This window comes from Cucurbita moschata, unplaced genomic scaffold (genome assembly GCF_002738365.1).
Source record: "Cucurbita moschata cultivar Rifu unplaced genomic scaffold, Cmos_1.0 Cmo_Scf00008, whole genome shotgun sequence".
Lineage (NCBI taxonomy): Eukaryota > Viridiplantae > Streptophyta > Magnoliopsida > Cucurbitales > Cucurbitaceae > Cucurbita > Cucurbita moschata.
In genome coordinates, this window is record NW_019268524.1 from 616,494 (window position 1) to 627,437 (window position 10,944).

Sequence of the window (10,944 nt, forward strand, 5' to 3'; positions counted from 1 at the left end):
GGGGGGGGGGGGGGGGGGGGTAGTTATTCACTCCTTTCGGTTTTTCCCCTCCATGATATATATTATATATCTAATCAGCTTTTTTTTTTTTTGTTTATTTATAGCTCTGTCTGGTAATCTAAGTAAACTGCTGCTAACTGCGAAAAGAATCCGACGAGCAATGAGTACTTATTTCATTGTATCGTTACTTCCAGACGACTTCTCTCGAGCAAGCAACAATTTCATTGGAAAATTGAGGTGAGCTAGGGCCGCCACAGTTACGTTGGTTGCAGGGTGGTTGCTTTGCTTTTAATTAATGAACTGACATGAAAGTTGATGATGGATCAGGTCAAATTTTCTGGGGACCAAGTTTTCGATTTATGACAGTCAGCCTCCACACGACCCGAAATTGCGAACTAGTAGATCAAAACGAAGAATTCATTTGAAACAGGTTTCTCCAAGTAAAACTCCAACCAACTATAAAGTCGCTGCCGTAAGCTACGAGCTGAATGTCCTCCGCACCAGAGGGCCGAGGAGAATGAGGTGCACAATGCATTCGATACCTGTTGCAGCTGTGGAGGAGGGCGGCACTGCCCCAACTCCAACAGAGTTTAAAGACTGCATCGATGACCATGATTCATCTACGTCGAGTTGCAAAGGAAAGAAGCCAATATGGGAGTCGTCCCCCGAGCCTCTTGAATCGACAGCACCGTTGGTATTGAAGAACAAAGCTCCAAGATGGCATGAGCAGCTGCAGTGTTGGTGCCTGAATTTCAAAGGGCGTGTCACGGTTGCATCTGTGAAGAATTTCCAGCTGGTTGCTGCAGCAGAGACGAGTGAGAATGTGTCTGCAGCTGAACAAGAAAAAGTGATTCTGCAGTTTGGGAAGATTGGGAAGGATATTTTCACGATGGATTATCGCTACCCTCTCTCAGCTTTCCAAGCGTTTGCAATCTGCCTTAGTAGCTTTGATACCAAGCCAGCTTGTGAATGACAGACACCATTACTCAAACAACTCGCTCCAAAATTTTCCAATTGTATATATTATTAAGTATCTTGGTTTAGACATTGAATTCAGTAATGAGGCAACAATTATGAATCTGCGATGAAGGTAGGTAGTAAATCTAAATTATGCTCCAAAATCTGTATTATCTAATTCTTCGTCTAATTCGGATTCAGCAGAGTTCATTTATCTATACTCCAAAATCCTGAGATCACACTACATAAACTCCAATAAGTGCCATGGATACTCCCTACGAATGCATTCAGAGTGGGCCGCTAAACGGCACTTCTTGCAGGACTACGTTAATTGTTGCATTAAAGTTTAACTCATAGTTAAAGTGAAGTCAAATTTTGAAAGCCTAGAATAGAACATGAAGCACGGCATGTATCTGGACATGAGTAACATGATATAGAATATCATCCAAATCAAAGCAGAAAGCTAGCTTGAGCCACGACTTTTGCTTAAGTAACGAACCTACACTTCTTACACTCTCTTTAAGTATGTGTTGAAACACGACCTTTGCCAAGCTACTAAACGAGATAGATCTCCGGGTATCACCTTGAAGGAAGCCCACCAAAGCTAGATTTCAAATAGGATAGGGAAAAAATAAATGAGTTCATGTCACAACCACAACCTTTATGTGAGAAAAGTTCTGTTGATGCCTTTTTTTGTTTTTAAAATCTTAAAATTGTATTTGCTTTTATTTTATTTCTCAAACTTTCAAAACTTATATTTAGTTCTCACAAGTTTTATATTAAAGTCTTAATTCTTACCCTAGAAGTAAAATTTGAAGATATGATACATGGATAATTGATGGTGTTCAGCCCTCTATTTTCCATATACATAGTAGCCTAATAACAAAAAAATAAAAATAAAAAAAAAATAAAAAAAATATAGAAAATTGAAAGCTCAAGTAACATAGAACGTGTCTTAATCGATAGGTCAAACATTTAAATTCTTCTGATGTCTTTACGTTGAAATAATAATAATAACAAAAAGCTTTTACTAAAAATTTAAAACTGAAAGATAAATGAAAGAATAAAATCAGAATTTAAAAAAATTTGGAGATCGCAGTAGAAAAGAAAAAAAGATAAATGTCTAGGCACTTGTCATGTCCATGAAACTGTAGCTAAAGTCATTTTGTAGTTGCAGTGCATCTATTTCTGAGAGAAGGAATAATCATACTGAAGATGGAATATGTGTATGGTATATTATAGCGTGCAGCTGAATAAGAAAAGGGAAGAAAAACCCAACCATAAATAGGAAAAGTAAGTTTCAAAAGCATTTTTTTACAAATTCAAAGGTGATTTGAAACTTTTATTATGGGCACATTTAAATGTCAAGAGATGGGCTAAGAATTGGATCTAATCCTCCTCCACCAGGCTGTAAATTTTCCAGAAAATTCTACCTTCTGAAGATACTTAAATGAAAAGAAAAGAGACTTTTCCAAAGGATTTCACTACAGCCAGTCCCCTTGACACTCTCACTACCCTCTGCTCAACAAAACGAATCATATCTTTTAGCCTTAAATATTATTCGTCAACTTGCACCGATCCCACTACACAAGCACTCCACCTCCAGTATATAAGGAGCAAAGGACAATAATTCACTTACCATCCCTCAGCTTCTTCTTTTCCCTAAGCTTCTCTGCCATATCCCAACGTCCATACCCACCATTCTCTGTCCCAAACTAACTGAAAATAATGGCCTCAAGCTCTCGCACGACGGCACATGGCTTTTACTCATCCTGGACAAAAAGGGAAAACAAAAAATTTGAGGAGGCATTAGCCTTCTATGACCAGGACACACCAGACCGCTTTGAGAACGTGGCGAGGGCTGTTGGTGGTGGGAAAACAGCTGAGGAAGTAAGAAGGCTCTATGAGTTACTGGTGCGAGATGTCAACAAAATCGAAGCTGGTCAAGTTCAAATACCCCTCTACAAGAACGTTGGATATAATGGCGGACCACCAGAGGCAATATCCTACTTGCTGAATATTTCCTCTACGAAATCATTCCAGGTCTGAATCCTATCCTCAGTGATCTTCTCCTTTCAACTCGTACATTAGAATAAATGTTCTTAATAAGAAAATTATGTCCTAGAATTCCTGGAGAAATATATTGAGACGATTCTATAACTGGCTGTTGTTAAGATATCGTTTGATGTGTAGTAAAATGTTCACTAAGTCAGCCAAGCCACGAAGCTTATTCACACGCAGTATAATCCAAGCTAATAGAAAGAAATGTATTTACAGAAGAATAATTTAATTCATCAATCTTCACAACATCGCACATTCAACTTCTACTTCCCACTAGATCAAGCAAAGAGTCTGAAAGTTTCCTCAAAATCAAGTTAAAAAGGGATACTAATTCCACAGGAAATATGATTAGGGGTGAATATGTTAATGGTGCATGAGTAGTAGCCATGCCTGCCATCTGAGTCACAGAAAAAGGTTGACAATGGGATATTGCAAATCTTGAAACAGGCATTTATCGTAAATAACGATGCAGTCCACGTATCCCTCGAATGCATCCCTTTTTCTCTAATGGCTACCACTTTACTAAAATGGCGGGCACTCCCCTGATCCAATGCAAGTTTATCTTGCGAGTATGTGACTATGTAATTTTCTAAGATTTTCCATTATCCTTAAGTATTCCACTTTCTACGAAACCCACATAATCTCTAACCTCGAATGCAAACGATACCATTATTTGGAATCCATACTCCATTATGTAATTTTTCCTTTCATTCTCATCTTTTCTTTCAGTGTAAAATGCTCAAGAAGAATTTAAAGCTTCAGTAAAAAGTTGCCTGGAATGCGTATAAACAGAAACAAGTTCTGTGCAGATGCAGATAAAAGTGAAATGTGTGTGCTACTGAATCAGTACAGCACACGTCAAAATGTAATAAATGAATAAATTCCAGCTAGAATACTGTTGTAATTTAGCCAAAAACTGTACCTGCCTCATGCGGAATCCCTTTTGAAATGGCATACACCATATTTAATCGCTTCTCTTGTTTATTCTACTTCCCGTAGTCTGAGAATCGATTAACGCTATTTTTAATACCGAATCAAATGAATGTAAAAATCGTTGCATAGTTATATCAGAACACAGACTAAAACGATTAATAAATCCAACTATATTGATATATATATATATATATATATCAGATGCAAGCAGCCTTAATACTAAATTTCTACGTGAGACTGCAAAGAATCGCATAATATCAACTTTCAATTAGCCCGTGCAGAGTACCAATTCAACAGGAGAGCAGATATAAAATGTATAACGCGATAGACAAAGGACATTATGGAGATGAGAACCGCAACAGAACCAAGAAATTTGATTATGCTACTTCTAAAATGGAATCAGAGATGAGCAAATCGTCGCTCACAGTTTCATATAGTGTTACTGACCTTTACGACTCTGATGAGGTAGCAATTGGAATTACAAGATAGAGATAGCTGATTCGATTTGAGGAACCGCGCGAACAAAGAACTGGAACGATCTTCTTGGAGAGCGCGATTACAGTTGCTTCCCGGTAAAGTGAGATTAAAATTTGAGTCCGCCTTTTGAGAAACGATTGACGCGGGAATATCCATAAAAGTGGTCCTACATTACGGACCGATCCGAATCATCGGATATTATTATTTAGGTTAAAATAACATTTTAGCATTTTTAAGTTCACTTTTAATGGTGAATTAATAAAAATAATCCTAAAATTTGTACTTTCTATCTCAAAGTTTCAATAGTATTTCTAATTTTTCAAAAAAAATTAAAAAATATCGTTAACCTTAGTTTTAGATAAAATTATTAGTTTTAAAAATAATAGTTATTTTAAGTTAAAAAAACTTACTTGAAAACAATTTTTCTATTTCGGTATTAAAATTTCTTATATTTATATTTAAAAAATGCTAGTAAATGAAAGAGTCTCTAGATTTATTTATTTATTTAATGTTTTGATATATAAGAAAGAGAGAGAAAAAATAATTCAAAAAGTGTATGAGATTAAATAATAAAAGGGGGAATTGAGAGGGTACTAACAAAATGAGGATAAAAAGGTTAAAAGAAAAAAAAAAAAAGTTAGACATAAAGTTTCATGAGGGGCAAATAAACAGAGATTTTGTTCATATACGACAAAAATCGAATCAAATGAATATTAAATATGTCTATGAAAATCGAATCAGATGGATATTAAATATGTCGATATCATCTTTCATCTTTAAAACCTACGTGTAAGTTAGTTGGATGTCAATTTTGACCCATTACACCCCAAAGGCCAATTTGATGCTAACATATGGCATGGGACAGAAAATGGCCCATCGCTTGAGAACTGCCAATGAAATCGGCTCTGCCCAAAAGACCAAACACAATGAAAAAGGGAAGTAGTTGGCCAACGTCTCGTCACTTTCGGATATTCAAAGTTATTTGGTTCCAAAGTGAGAAGAAGACTCACCCAACCGCAGCATTTCTCCAGCTAAAATCATCAAAATTCAAGCTTCCTGGTGTACCTATAGATCAAGTTCTCAGACGAAGAAACACGAATGAGAAACTGAGCTCTGTGTTTCCTCCCATCATGTCAAACAGATGATGGGGCGACATAAGATAAGATTACACAACAAATGCCACAGCCACATATTGATTCTCTGCATTTATGATTATTATGATCAATGTGGCAGAAAAGTTGAAATGAAGAACAAGGTAAGAGATGGATCATAAAGTCATTACAGACTGTTCTGTCATTGAATATGCGCAAATGAACAAGCGGTTTCTAAATCACATTAAAAGCAGGCATTCAGAGGAACATTCTATCAATATCACCACCATATGATACATGTATGTTGACGGCCATACAAGTGATGTCAACCAATCTAAGAAAAATAAATGGCACATGTCATTTCATTATTTAGCATAGATGTTTAGAATATCCAACCTCGAGGTACCGAACGAATATACGTTGTCGAGTCCTCTGCTCCCACATAATTGGCATACTTTTCATTCAGTGGGTACATTGATTGGGATATTTGCTAACATGTACTCTTTTCAAACGGAGTCACTGCCCCCAAGCACAGGCCCTATTATCATATGGCACATAGACAGCAATCACCAAATAAGTATCACAAATCACATGAAGAGTAGCAAATAAATGAATTAAATGATAAATCTCCGCGGCAGCAGCACTAAGGTTTTGTCAATTGTTCAACTTATTCTTTCTCTTTACTCCTAAAAAGGGGTCTATCTTGAACTCCTGCTACTACATGGTTTTCAATTTTAAACAGGACATTAACAAGCAGGATTTGTGTCCATGACCATAAACCTAAACGGTACAAATCTTATGCTCTGCATCCAACCGACAGAAATTTGAGGCGTCTCCTGTGAGATCCCACGTCGATTGAAGAGGAGAACGAAGCATTCTTTGGTGTGGAAACCTCTATCTAGCAGACGTGTTTTAAAAACCTTGAGGGGAAGCTCGTAAGGGAAAGTCAAAAGAGGACAATATCTACTACCGGGCTATTACATCTCCAAAACCCAAATATAGAATCTAGAGTGGTAAATGTTTGTTAAAGTAAGGCACATTAAAATGCAGTACCACGAAGAAAGAAACACATTTAAAGTGAGTTCACCTCAAACACCATGCATAAGTATGATACACCGCATGCAATGGATGAAAGAAACACAATTCGCAGGGCAAACAATTGAAGCTCCAACACAACAAAGAAAGACTATTTCAGTTTCTATCCATCAAAAGAGAAAAATATAGATTTTTCATCTTCAACCACATGTAATATGTGGAAATAATCAGTCTGTGGTTGTCAAATGAATTAGTCAAGGTGCGCGCAAACTGACGTGATCATTTATCGACATAAAAAACTTGGAAAGAATCAACATGAAAAAATATAATAAGGACATGAAAGTTTTACCCAAGATTGAGAATGCTATTGAGTGGATCAAGAAGCTGCGGCTGCCGTTGATGCTGTTGCTCCTGCTGCTGCTCTTGTTGCTGCAGCTGTAAGCTAGCACCAGCAGCCACTGCTGCTGCGCTCGAAGAAGCTCCCTTTGCCTCAGCAAGCCTCCACATATACCAGGACCCAACCGATCGATACGGCCTCCACTTCTCGCATAATTGATCCATTTGTGATGGTCGAGGCAACTCTTCAAGATTGTAGAGAAGCCGAACACCTTTGCGAACATTAAGATCGTTGATAGGAAGCACATCTGGTCTGTGCAGCGAGAAAATCATGAACATATGAACAGACCAAGACCCAATTCCATTCACCATTGTGAGCATCGTGAAAAGCGATTTATCATCCATATTTACAATTGCCGTGTCTGAAAGAATCCCATTTTGGTATTTCCTAGCAAGGTCATGAAGATAACTAGATTTACGACCCGAAATTCCAATTTGCCTGAGCTGTTGAGTGTTCAAGGCAAGAACGGTTTCGGGAAGAACACCAGCGTCGCCGCCACAAAGGGCGATAAAACGGGTGTAAATAGATGTGCCAGCTTTGTAAGCCAGCTGCTGATATAGGATACTTCTAGTTAGGGCAAGGAATGGGGTTTGAAAACTGTCGAAGGTAGGACGTTGATGGAGGTCGATCAAAGGTGCAAGGAGCGGATCCGCATTCCCAAGATGCCGAAGCGCGATTTCCACCTCGCCTTCACAGGAAAGTGATCGGGCTGGCAGCACTGGAGCAGACGCGAAGGCGGCGCGTTGTTGGGCCGTCTTGCTCTTGTGAGATTTCCCGGTGACGATAGGTTTCGGCCCATCCGGAATGGTGACAATCTGAGAGGAATTCGGATCCGATTCAGCGGGCGAGAGCTTTCGAATTTTCCGTGGACGCAAAGGCATTTTGGATGGCAGAGAAGAGGTTTGCGATGGCGCATTCATCACCTCGCTTAGTGCTATAGTGGCTTGAGCAATAGTGGTTGTAGAGTTGGAGGATTCATGAAGCGCGTTCTGAGCCTGCGATTGCGTTTGAGTCTGAACCTGCACTTGCGTTTGCTCTCCCATATGTAAGAAATTCAATTCAACCTCTATTTTCCCTCCACTCAGACTCTTCGGTTGAGAGGAAACACAGTGTAAGAGTCGGAGTCAAGACGGCGGCGGCGACGGCGGCGGAGAATCAGAAAAGGGGCGAAATTCGATAACCAAGGTGCAGAGCATAAGTGTTTGGAGTCTAACAGAAAGAGAAATTGAAAATCAATTGCGAAATAGAACAGGACAGAAAGCACAAATGAATTTTCAATGGCATCGCGAATGAAGAAGGAGATCCCGGTGCTGCTGTTCTTCTTTCATGCTCTCTCTTTCTCTTCTCCGTCTCCGTTTCCGGTCGCTCGCTCCTCCGTTCTTGATCCCAACTGGCTTTCGATTTCTCCTCCAGACTGGGAAATCAACTTTCCGCTGCTTCACGTTCTCAAAATTCTCCCACCCTCCGCCCATTGGGCAAGGTTTCTTGGGCTGGCCCAAATTCTAGGAAAAAGAGGCTCTTTTGTTCTCTCACCCTAGGCCCATGGTCCATGATTATAAGATGGGCCAGGATCATGGGCCTGTTCCATGATGATAATATGGGCCAAGATCCAAGAAGAAGAAAAAGGCTTTGCTTGCGTTATTGGGCCCCCATCCGAGTCAATGCAACGCTTGCAGAGAAAACGGTCGGGTCTATCGTGGCACAATCACAACCCTCCATGGCTGAAATATATAAATTTAGCAGACAACGGCAGGGTGATCTCTCCCGCCCTCTCCCATCTCTATTTCCTGCCATTTTTCCTTTCCTTTTTCCCATTGCAACGAGAAATAACCTTCGTTTCTTTCAAGATTACGTCTGATTCTTTGGCGATCAGGCCAACAGATTGGCATTTGATTACGAAACCTATTTTTCTTCTTTTTGATCGGAAAGTGACGTAATAGATCATCGTCGATTTGAAGCAGAGCAGAAGAGATGAGTTTCAGAGACGAGAATGACGAAGCGAGGGATCTCAGGAAGCCGTTCCTGCACACCGGAAGTTGGTACCGTATGGGATCGAGGCAATCGAGTATGATGGGATCCTCCCAGGCCATTCGTGATAACTCTGTTTCAGTTCTTGCCTGCGTTTTGATTGTCGCACTCGGTCCAATCCAGTTTGGTTTTACCGTAATCATCGTTTCTGGATCTTCTAATGTGTATTCGTTACTGTACAAGAAAAATCATGAGAGAAATTTGATTGAATTTCAACATAATTTCACATTACTTGGTGCAGTGTGGCTATTCATCTCCCACGCAATCTTCGATAATGAAGGATCTTCAACTCACAGTCTCCGAGGTGTGGATTCATAATGCCTTCTGTTCTTTCCCCCAATATCACATTGATCTTTTGATATCTGATTTTTGGTTCAGTACTCTATATTCGGTTCTTTATCCAATGTGGGCGCCATGTTTGGGGCTATATCCAGTGGTCAGATAGCCGAATACATCGGGCGAAAAGGAGTAAGATCCCTTCATGAATCATTTTCCATTTTCCATTTCCATTTAGATTAATTTGACTTGAGATTCATTGCAGTCTTTGATGATTGCTGCAATTCCTAACATTATAGGATGGCTTGCTATATCATTTGCAAAAGTAAGTTGAATGATTATCCTAATGAATTACTGCAAATACGTTGAAATATAATGGTGTTTTTGTTAATTTAATGCTTTGTAGGATTCTTCTTTCCTTTACATGGGGAGGTTGTTGGAAGGTTTTGGCGTGGGAATAATCTCGTATACGGTTAGACATTGAGCAATCGGTTATGTTAAATAAAAACAAGTTTGCTTCGAACAGAATCTTGAGAATTGAAGGCTTGTTGATGATTGTAGGTTCCTGTTTATATTGCTGAGATAGCTCCCCAGAACTTGAGAGGCGGCCTTGGCTCGGTTAACCAGGTTGGTTTCGCCATTATTTTGTGTTGCTATGCTATTGTGTCCCAAGTTAATAATCTCTTTTCTTGCTGCTTGCTAGCTCTCTATCACCCTTGGAATAATGCTTGCTTATCTGCTTGGTCTTTTTGTACCGTGGCGACTGCTTGCAATTCTGGGTAATTCATTGGATGAATCCTTTTTCCTGTCTAAAATGAAATGGGTTTTGATTGTTGTCATTTCCTTCTTCTTATTTGTACAGGAATTTTGCCTTGTACGATTCTGATTCCTGGATTGTTCTTCATCCCAGAATCTCCTCGGTGGCTGGTGAGTTTCTCTGAGTAGATAACTTCATGATACATTACCATGTTTACGTTCTGTTTATGAGTTCTTTTCAAGCTAAGTTCAGGCGAAAATGGGAATGGCGGACGAGTTTGAAACATCCTTGCAAGTTCTTCGGGGATTTGATGCTGATATCTCGATTGAAGTGAATGAAATCAAGGTAAATAGTGACCTAATTCCTCAAGAACTGGTTACAAGACATAAATATGGTTTGGCCAATTGTTTATCTGTCTGATGATGCATATGATGCAGAGATCTGTAGCAACGACAGGCAAAAGAACAACAATTCGTTTTGCAGAACTTAAGCGGAGAAGATACTGGCTTCCTTTGATGGTATAACTAGCTTTCATTCAAGAACCATATTTGAGAGTTTAATTGATATTTGCCATGATCCAAAATGCAGATTGGTATTGGATTACTAATGTTGCAGCAACTTACTGGAATTAATGCGGTTTTGTTCTATTCAAGTACCATATTTGCAGCTGCTGGTAACGAAAAAATCTGGTTGACAGTTTATTGCAAGTAACATAGACTAGTTTTTTTTTTTTTTTTTTTTTTTTTTTTTTTTAAATTAATAAATATACTATTTTAATATTCAAGGAGAATAATTCGACTTTTTACCAAATTACCCCTTCATTTAATGAGGACTAATTTTGCCGTGGTTTTCCTATAATTGCTGTCCTCTTTGATAAATTATCCAAATTCTATTTATTGTTTTTCAAATTCTTTTTTTTTTTTTTTTAAAAC

At 38.8% G+C, this 10,944-nt stretch overlaps 4 protein-coding genes and 1 long non-coding RNA gene across 7 annotated transcripts in view; 3 read left to right on the forward strand and 2 right to left on the reverse strand.

Annotated features, from left to right (window-relative positions):
• The window catches only part of LOC111446081 (tubby-like F-box protein 5), a 3,408-nt gene extending 2,231 nt beyond the window's left edge, over positions 1 to 1,177 (forward strand). Inside the window, exons 4-5 of the mRNA XM_023084740.1 lie at positions 105 to 237; positions 328 to 1,177. Coding sequence (XP_022940508.1) covers positions 105 to 237; positions 328 to 973 — 779 coding nt within the window. The 3' untranslated portion in view covers positions 974 to 1,177. The remainder of the gene's footprint in view (positions 1 to 104; positions 238 to 327) is intronic.
• Positions 1,178 to 2,456: 1,279 nt separating this feature from the next.
• LOC111446084 (protein RADIALIS-like 3) lies at positions 2,457 to 3,991 on the forward strand. The gene is made up of 2 exons (XM_023084743.1): positions 2,457 to 3,000; positions 3,748 to 3,991. The coding sequence occupies exons 1-2, from the start codon at positions 2,686 to 2,688 to the stop codon at positions 3,781 to 3,783; spliced, it is 351 nt and encodes a 116-aa protein (XP_022940511.1). The 5' UTR covers positions 2,457 to 2,685; the 3' UTR covers positions 3,784 to 3,991.
• On the reverse strand, positions 3,757 to 4,515 carry LOC111446085. The gene is made up of 2 exons (XR_002711007.1): positions 4,399 to 4,515; positions 3,757 to 4,018 (listed from the first exon to the last, which is right to left on the reverse strand). It is a non-coding gene; the product is annotated as an uncharacterized LOC111446085 (long non-coding RNA).
• Positions 4,516 to 5,148: 633 nt separating this feature from the next.
• On the reverse strand, positions 5,149 to 8,358 carry LOC111446082 (probable DNA-3-methyladenine glycosylase 2). 3 transcript variants are annotated; one of them, XR_002711006.1, is made up of 4 exons: positions 6,904 to 8,358; positions 5,916 to 6,057; positions 5,439 to 5,493; positions 5,149 to 5,333 (listed from the first exon to the last, which is right to left on the reverse strand). XR_002711006.1 is itself a non-coding variant. In XM_023084741.1 (2 exons), exons 1-2 carry the CDS (start codon positions 7,992 to 7,994, stop codon positions 6,036 to 6,038), a joined length of 1,113 nt encoding a protein of 370 aa, XP_022940509.1. In that variant the 5' UTR covers positions 7,995 to 8,358; the 3' UTR covers positions 5,671 to 6,035. The 3 variants fall into 3 exon arrangements, 1 of the variants encoding a protein (XP_022940509.1); XR_002711005.1 differs by having other exon boundaries at positions 5,149 to 5,493; XM_023084741.1 differs by lacking the exons at positions 5,149 to 5,333; positions 5,439 to 5,493 and having other exon boundaries at positions 5,671 to 6,057.
• A 93-nt stretch (positions 8,359 to 8,451) lies between these two features.
• LOC111446080 (sugar transporter ERD6-like 6) overlaps positions 8,452 to 10,944 on the forward strand; it is a 5,439-nt gene continuing 2,946 nt past the window's right edge. The window contains exons 1-11 of the mRNA XM_023084738.1: positions 8,452 to 9,114; positions 9,221 to 9,283; positions 9,358 to 9,447; positions 9,521 to 9,580; positions 9,662 to 9,727; positions 9,817 to 9,882; positions 9,959 to 10,034; positions 10,118 to 10,182; positions 10,265 to 10,357; positions 10,450 to 10,530; positions 10,601 to 10,685. Coding sequence (XP_022940506.1) covers positions 8,923 to 9,114; positions 9,221 to 9,283; positions 9,358 to 9,447; positions 9,521 to 9,580; positions 9,662 to 9,727; positions 9,817 to 9,882; positions 9,959 to 10,034; positions 10,118 to 10,182; positions 10,265 to 10,357; positions 10,450 to 10,530; positions 10,601 to 10,685 — 937 coding nt within the window. The 5' untranslated portion in view covers positions 8,452 to 8,922. The remainder of the gene's footprint in view (positions 9,115 to 9,220; positions 9,284 to 9,357; positions 9,448 to 9,520; positions 9,581 to 9,661; positions 9,728 to 9,816; positions 9,883 to 9,958; positions 10,035 to 10,117; positions 10,183 to 10,264; positions 10,358 to 10,449; positions 10,531 to 10,600; positions 10,686 to 10,944) is intronic.